At 49.5% G+C, this 8,349-nt stretch overlaps 1 protein-coding gene across 1 annotated transcript in view; it reads right to left on the reverse strand.

The window, feature by feature from the left end:
* Nucleotides 1–1,006: 1,006 nt before the first annotated feature.
* Nucleotides 1,007–8,349, reverse strand: part of RNF165 (ring finger protein 165) — a gene marked incomplete at its 5' end in the record, with an annotated part of 11,435 nt that continues 4,092 nt past the window's right edge. The window contains 5 exons of the mRNA XM_010150782.1: nucleotides 1,007–1,688; nucleotides 2,954–3,060; nucleotides 4,251–4,340; nucleotides 5,375–5,479; nucleotides 6,476–6,605. Of these exons, the coding sequence (XP_010149084.1) occupies nucleotides 1,571–1,688; nucleotides 2,954–3,060; nucleotides 4,251–4,340; nucleotides 5,375–5,479; nucleotides 6,476–6,605 (550 nt within the window). The remainder of the gene's footprint in view (nucleotides 1,689–2,953; nucleotides 3,061–4,250; nucleotides 4,341–5,374; nucleotides 5,480–6,475; nucleotides 6,606–8,349) is intronic.

Raw genomic sequence — 8,349 nt, forward strand, 5'->3', positions numbered from 1 at the left:
GGGGTACCGCTGATGTTGGTGTTTTCCAATTACAGCTCACGGGAAGCCTACTATCTCTCAGACAGTAATTTATGATCGTTTCTACTTGGAAAGCATCTCTTGGCTCCAGCGAAACGGATGCTCTGGGGAGCCAGAAATCATTCCCATCATATCAGCATTTTCAATATATAACGTTTCTGACTAATTCCCCTTGCTCCTCTGCATCTCCCTTTTGCTCCTCTAGTATGCAAAAAAAAAAAAAAAAAGCTGTTGCTTGGATCACAACAGCTCACTCCTTCGGGGACCACCTCCTAATCTGTTTTGAGCATTAATGCAATTAAGTTTCATTTTAACAACCGCTGAATTCTCCATATGGATACAGCCTGGAAAGCGCATACGAACGTAGGTGGGTGCAGGTGCATATGCTTGGAGGCAAGGGCACAGCCCAGACACTCCGAAAAGCAGTAAATCCCCCTTCCAACCTGCATTCCCCTACCACGCTGATACGCCCATGGCCTCAGCAGTGCCTTGTGAACATCATTTTCCCCCGTCCTGTTACCAGAGATGTTTTTGCACAAAAGAGGAGCCGGCAGCGTACATGCCCCTACACCTCACCGGCGTTATCATACCCCAAAGCACAGCTATAGGCGCCGAATCCACTAACCGTCATTTGGGACCAGTGTTGGCAGTGGCTGCTGAAGCCAACCGGCCTCACAGATCACCCCTAGAAAGCCTCATGGACAATGCTGACCATGAAGACAGCCCTTCCTTGGACTTCAATATGCCAAGCCACTTCGTTAAGATACAGAAAGCAAAGAAACAGCATCTACTCCAATATTGTACCCCTACAGAAAGTGTCCAGCATCAGCAGATAAGCAGGAACGAAGCTTTTCTATATTGCTTCATTCATTTAATTTCCAATTTTTATTTTTTTAAGCTTCTCTAAATTTGGAACACACTGTAAATGCAAGGAAAGGAAGCACACGTGGTTGAGGCAAAGAGCGCAACCCTTCTGACTGTAAACAGGATTTTGCTTTTTCGCCTCTTGCCCCCCAAGGGTGGGAAAGCTTGACCTCTTTATTCCCCCTCTGCAATGTATTAATCAGGCACCAAAATAAGGAATCTATGAAAAAATATTTGGTGCAAATTAGGTAACAGCAACATGTCCACCACAAGATGAGTAGGGCATCAAACACAACATTTCTTAAGCTAACATGCTCCAGCTGCCATCCATAGAAATAGCTAAAGGACCCCTAACATGTTTCTACGTATTTGAGAGGTATATATACAATCCTCATGAAATGCAGGATTGACAGGCCAGACTACCACAACTAGTTCCTTCATGTTCAACACTAAATCTTCTGCAGCACGGGGTCTCTGAGCTCCGGGAATGCCAGCTCCCTTTCACCGGGCCCGTATCCTGCGTATGTGCAATATCTCCTACCGCTAGATATTGTACCGCCTCCTCCTCCTCACTAACGTGCCTGCAGACTTTTCCTCTCAATCAAATGGCTCAGAAGGCAAAAATTTTGCTGCAAGGGTTTATGGCCATACGACCTGGTAAGGAAAATGGTGTGTCCAGCCAGTCCTTTCAGCTGTCCGAGCCGAGCTGTGTTTCAATGTCCACCCTGCAGATCGGGCACTTCTTGCTGGTGGCCAGCCATTGGTCCACGCACACTTGGTGGAAGAGATGCATACAGGGCAACCGCCTGCAGAGAGAAAAGTACCACCCCGTTAGGTGGGAGGAGACCCAGGAGACCAAGAAGAGACAGAAAGCAACATCCTGGGGCTGCTTCAAACATGGGGAGGCACCAGTGTGGTGACACTAGTGTTGCCCAGGTCCTACATTCTTCCCCAGCCATGCCAGCTCACACAGGTCAGTAGGTCAGAGATGGTGTCTGTGGCTAAAAGCCTTTCAGAAAACCCCACACCCTCCTAAACTGAGTTGTTTCCATTAACTGGCTGCTGCTTTTTAACCTAGCAGGAGTATTAGGTTATAGAATCACAGAATGGTTTAGGTTGGAAGGGACTTTAATACCATCTAGTTCCAACCCCCCTGCCATGGGCAGGGACACCTTCCACTAGACCAGGTTGCTCCAAGCCTCATCCAACCTGGCCTTGGACATTTCCAGGGATGGGGCATCCACAAAATATGCTCAAAAGCCTCTTGGTTCTTCATCGTTGCAGCTCATTATCAGTCAGGTGGGTCCCCACAGCTCCTCTGTGAGTGACTCTTCACTCATCCTCCCAAGCCGGTGGGACCCTGAATCACAAGGACCCACAGCAAGAGAACCAGCATTTTTTTGATGGTTTAAGGCAATTAAAGGGTGAGGAGCAAGACCAGGTAGTACAGTTGCACTGCCCACCTGCAGCTCCTTCAGCCATGGTGGCTCAGCCTCCTGCAATGGCCTGTCCCCATCCTCTGTCACAAGCAGGCCTCTGACCCAGCAAAGAGCCTGGGGACTTCTGTGAGTAGCTGTGGCTTTGTTGTTGGCTCAGGACGGCTCTCTGTGACAGTGCAGGCACAGTAATAACACTTATTCTACAACAAAGCATCTCTGTCCTGGCCACAGGCCAAACTCCCCTGGGCTTCACACCCACACTCCCTTTTATCACACTTTGGTCATCTGTCAGGCTCAGACACTGGCATCCCTGAGATACAGATGGCTGAGACCTGGGACCCATCCTTCTCTGACACTTGCCACCTGGCCCACTGGCACAGCCTTGAAGCAGGAGATGCAAACCTAGGAATACTACAACAACTTGGCCCTCCTGCTGCTACAGAGCCCTTCCTACCTACAGCCCATCCCAATATCCATCTCAATGGCATTTACTTTCCCAGACCTTGCAATAGCCCTAATGAGTCTGTCAGGATAAGAACAGGGACAACCCCACCAGCGCATGGCAGCATTAATCCCAAGAAACGCAACTCAGATGCCATCGAGAGGCAGAGGAGTGGACAGAAGGATCGTACCTGACGTCTTCTCCATCTTCAAGCATGGACAGACAGATTGTGCATTTCTCATCGGTGTCTGACTCTTCTCCATCGTCTTGCTCAGCTTTGCCCTCCTGCGGTCTTCTCTGCAGCACGGTTAAAGAAATAATTTGGTTAGGACTTGACTTTTTAACGATCTCCCAAGCCTGGGTAGTTGCAGGAGGGCAAATAATAAGAGCTTTGTCTATCAGCCAGATCGTCCAGCTTGGGGAAGCCAGCCCAGCCAACACAGCTGGTGAGGGGAGGGTGCCCCCAGCATGCTGCCGGTTGGCTTGTCTCCTTCTGGGGCTGGTGGTGGTGGGGCTGGTGGTACTGCCTCGAGGAGTAGCCTGTCCTCTGCTGCCCTGACACAGCTCCCAGCCACTTGCTCCATCCCGGCAGTGAGGATGACCCCATGGTCTCCTTTGTTGGAGGCTTCTCCTGGAGAACCCCAAAGTGTGTGGGGCCATCACTGCCAGGCAGGGCAACCACCATGCCCCGTGCCAGCCTGGTCACTGGCCCTGCCCCACACTGTGCCATGGGACAGTGCTTAACCTGTCAGCTCCCCTGTTTTCTCTTCCCCACACACATCCATTCATATTAATACCATTTTTCTGGGTCCACTGGAGATGTGGTTGGAGATAAGCGCAGCAGGATTTGACTCACTTCCAACTTGGGCAATGCAATGTCCCAGCCAGGAAGTGCCCAACATGTGAAAACACCAAGCAAACAAACACTTTTTCCATTTTCTATTCAGCATGACCCAAAAACATGGCACCCATTTCCTTAGGGGCAAGAGATCAGCTCCAACAGAGAAGACACCTCTCACCAAACGAGGGGAGGACAAGCTCCCCCACACCACAGAGCCAGCGTCCTCACTGCGGGGCACGCAGGCGGCACCGCTTGTATGCAGAACAGGGTGGGTTTCCATGCACGAAGCATCTTTGGTGTGTCCACTTTCTTACCAGGTGCGGACAGGGGGGAAATTGCACCCGCTGGGTGGGAGAAGGTTGAGACCCTTTTGAAAATTTGGCCCGCAGCTTGCTAGCCTAGAAGTGAGAAACAGCCAGCTGAGCTACATCATTGCTTCAGCCCGGGAGCCCCATCAGGTATTAAAGCACCAATTTGGGATTTTACATTCCTCCTGCTCTTCAGGGAATATTATGGCTGAAGGCATTTGTTTGCCAACCTTAAGGGTTGTTACCCACCAAAGTTCTTCCTTCTGTCCGCTCCGTGCCCACACCCCTTGGTCAACTGACTGGGGCCGGCAGCTGTGACGCAGTTTTGGGGTGCTCACCTTCTTGTACTTGTGGGGGAAGGTGAACCTCTCGATGGTGTTCTGGACGGCAAAACCCCCCCCCGGCCGTCCCTCCAGCTGCAGCAGCTCCTACGGCACAGGAATCACAGCAGGGAACTGTCAGCATTGTTCCTGGGGGATGATGACCCACCACCCCACTGTACCTGCTGGGGACCAAGGCTCCTTCCTGCCCTTTTCTTTGACCAGAGAAGTTGGCATCCCTGGAATTGTTCAAGGCCAGGCTGGATGAGGCTTGGAGCAACCTGGTCTAGTGTAAGGTGTCCCTGCCCATGGCAGGGGGGTTGGAACTGGATGGTCTTTAAGGTCCTTTTCAACCCGAACCATCCTATGATTCTATGATTCCTCAGTGGAAATGTCTATCAGACCCAAATCCATCATGCTTTTAATGATGGATCTGAGCCCTGGCTCTTGGATTGATAACTAAGGGTTCATGGTGGAGAGATGGACATCCAATATTACAGAAATTAGGATAGAATGTGAGCTCTGCTTGACAGGCTGGGGAAAAAAAGGCCTACATAACTTTGTTCACAGACATGAAGCGATCCAGAGTCAATCCAAGCCAGACCCTGGCACCTTGGAGTAAACCATAGAATCATAGAATCATAGAATGGTTAGGGTTGGAAGGGACCTTAAAGATAATCTAGTTCCAACACCCCTGCCATGGGCAGGGACACCTTCCACTAGACCAGGTTGCTCAGAGCCTCATCCAGCCTGGCCTTGGACACTTCCAGGGATGGGGCATCCACAGCTTCTCTGGGCAACCTGCTCCAGTGCCTTCCCACCCTCTGCGGGAAGAATTTCTTCCTGATATCTAATCTAAACCTCCCTGATTTCAATTTGTACCCATTACCCCTTGTCCTATCACTACAGGCTCTTGTAAAAAGTCCCCTCCCAGCACCCTTGTAACCCCTTCAGATACTGGAAAGCTGCAGTACCATCTTCTACCAAACCCTCTCAACCCCTTTGCCTCCCAATTATTACTAAAATTGCTGACTCAATGCAATTACCATGCCATGAAAGAGTCTTATGAATTTATGCGAGAGCTTGCATAGATTCCCAGCACTTAAACATTTAATACTAATTCCAGTCCCGGAGATACGTACTTCATAGCTCTCCCGCACAGCAGACGTGTGCCTGCTTGGGTTCAGTCCCTGAAGAGCAAGTAGCTGAAGCTGAGGATAAGGGTAATTTCTGATTTCATGAACAACCTGTGAGAAATGAGGGAGAAAAATAAAGCCACCTGTGCTTGCCCATAGATACCCCTTGTGTAACCTGATTTAAAGCTACTGCTTGAAAAATTCAAAATGAAAGAGCAGAGCAAGGCATTCCCCAATGTAAGCCTTTTAATAACCAAAAAAAAGGTTTCACTGAATAGATCTACTATAAATGATAACTAACAACATGCATTTCTTCTGAATAAACTATCTGCTATAATAATCCCTGTTGCATCTATAACATTGCACTTCCAAACTCTCAACATGGATTAGCTTAAAAAGAGATTTTATTTTATTTATTTTCAAATGAGTGGATTCCTCTTCACCCAAGCTTTGATTTTTTAAGCCTTGCTGTAGGTACACAGGTGTCAGGGTTTGACTACGGACAGAAGGAAAAAAACATCTTTGTGGGATTTCTGAGGATGCTCTAAGGATTAGCAGTGCTTGGCATGACTCAGCTCCAAATACATCTCCCTGCTAGGAGAAGGGCCAGCAAATGCCCCCAGTCAGCCCATCTTCTCATCAAACCCCATGTCCACCTGTGCAAGAGCCTATGCAAAACCTTTAGAGATGATTTGGGGAGCAATCACGTGATGTGGAATGGTCCTCAGGGCTGAGCCCAGGGAAGGGAGTCACCTACTGCCAATCCTGCATACCAAATGTCCTGAGAACACACAGTTTGTTCCACTATCAATAATATTATTGTAATAACTGCTGAGTCTCTCATATCCTGCCCAGGTTTTGCAGACCAGCTTGTGAGCGTGGTGCTGCAAGCGATGGACTGAATCTTTCCAGAGCAGCTGAGCCTTTCTTTCCTTTCTGTAATCCAGAGTGCAATGATGCAACATTATCCTTTCAGACACTCCCTCCCACGGCCGGAGATAAGTGGGATTCGCAGAAGACAGGTGATAGAAAGATAGCAGCCTTTATTTTGACTGCCTTCTGGCAGACAATGCATAAAACATTTCTCGGTAAAAACGTTTCACTTACCATCTGTGTCGAGGATGTGCTTCTGGGGAAATGGTGCATCCGAGGTGTAGCTAAGTAATGCTGATAGGGCTGTGGGACCGGCCGGACCTGGAACTGGGCGTGAGTCAGTCCCGCGTCGACACTGAGATCCCTGTGGGCACGAGGGTGAGGGCAGAGCTTTGACTGCCAGGTTTTATTGCATGGCTTGCGGCAAGCTGGATCGTGCTCAGGGTGCAACCCCCACTGGTGGGCTCTGGGCTGGGAGGCTTCCTCAGCCGGGGTTGAGGTTGCTGCTTGGAAGGGAGTTTCCACCAGTTTGGGCAATCACCCACCAGCCCAGCACAAAGGAGTGAGGGTTGGTTTTTATGCCAGTTAACATTTCTTTTAGCTGAGGTCAAGAGCTGTGTGGATGCAGCCTGCAAATTTCAGAACATTTTGGTGGCTCTGGTCGATACCGCGGCTCAGTAACTCAGACCGGACAGACCAGGCTCTCCCTGTGCTGCCATCACCACAAACAATTACATTTTTCCTTGAATGTTTTACAGGAATACAGCTAACTACTCGGGGGACACACTGATGAACCATTCTGAGTCGTTGTTAGGTGACAGCTAGGCACTGTCCAGGGGCTTTCCGATGTGTCTGTGCTCTCCTTGGAGGTCTCCCTGCCCAGGACTTGAGGAGACAAGGGAGACTGCACCTTGCCTGAACCCAACTGCAGGGAACTCAGGACTGCTGTTCATGCAGAAAATATAAAGGTTTTAAGAAATTTCTGGATGAGATTGCTGTAGGAAAGGGTATCCCACAACCAGTGGGCCAATGACAATGAGGCAGGACATCCCGATGGTCCTGCATGCCCACACAAAGCCTGGCCTGGGCAAGCAGAGATGAGGCTTCAGCTTGGTGATTTTGGGCACCTTATTCCTCCAGAAAAATAAACCAGCCCAATACCAGGACTTGGCACTACCGAGATCCCAGCAAACACTGCAGCTCTGCCCAATCCAGCACACAAAGAAAACCTGTAACCCCATCCCCATCCCTACACTGTATGGAGGGGACAGGAGGAGACTTAACGCAGCCTCTCCATCTATAATCCAATTAGCTGATTCCTCACCTCTCCAGCCCAAGAGTCTCTCGGCAAACAAGTGCTTTGACCGTCGTTCAGTTTATTGTAATTACAAAAGCCAGTGCTGTAATAACCATTGTCCTCATATTTGCCAAAGCAAAGCTAATTAGAGCATAGGGGTGGCTTCCCGTTTCAGCCTCAAACTTCTCTTCCCCTGCGTGAAGGACAGCAGCAGCAAGTGCCACAGCTTGTTGGGATCAACCCAGACGTATCCTCCAGCAGCTGTGAAGCTGCTTTCCCCCTACAGCAAATAACAGACGTAGGGGGACAGCAAACCATAGAATCATAGAATGGTTTGCAGAAACCTTTTACCCAGAACAGTCTGTGCACCAGGCAGCAGCTCCAGTGCCCTGGTACCCGCTAAGAAGACATGCGGCACCAAGTTGAAGCAAAGAGAGGGACTATCTTTGCTGGCCCTGTGCTAGCCATGTGCCAGACAGACAAAACCTGGCAGAGGATAAAACACAGCAGGCGACTGGCAGGAACACAACCAGAGTGAGAATCTGCAGGACTGGGCATTTTCCAGCTCCCATGTCATAATTTCTGAGATTTATCCAATTGCTAAAGACTGTTCCCAGGTGGATGGAAGGCTTGACTGGAAATCAGGAGGTTTTGGGTCCATTCTCAGCTCTGCCACTGGCCTGATGCATGATCCTGACCATTTCCTCTCTGCCTTCCCATATATCCTTGTGTGCGAAATAGATGCAATAATCCACAGAGTGCTTGGAGATCAAGTACTGAAGAGAACCCTCAAAGATGAATGGCCATTACT

The sequence above is a fragment of the Eurypyga helias genome, unplaced genomic scaffold (genome assembly GCF_000690775.1).
Source record: "Eurypyga helias isolate BGI_N326 unplaced genomic scaffold, ASM69077v1 scaffold35280, whole genome shotgun sequence".
Lineage (NCBI taxonomy): Eukaryota > Metazoa > Chordata > Aves > Eurypygiformes > Eurypygidae > Eurypyga > Eurypyga helias.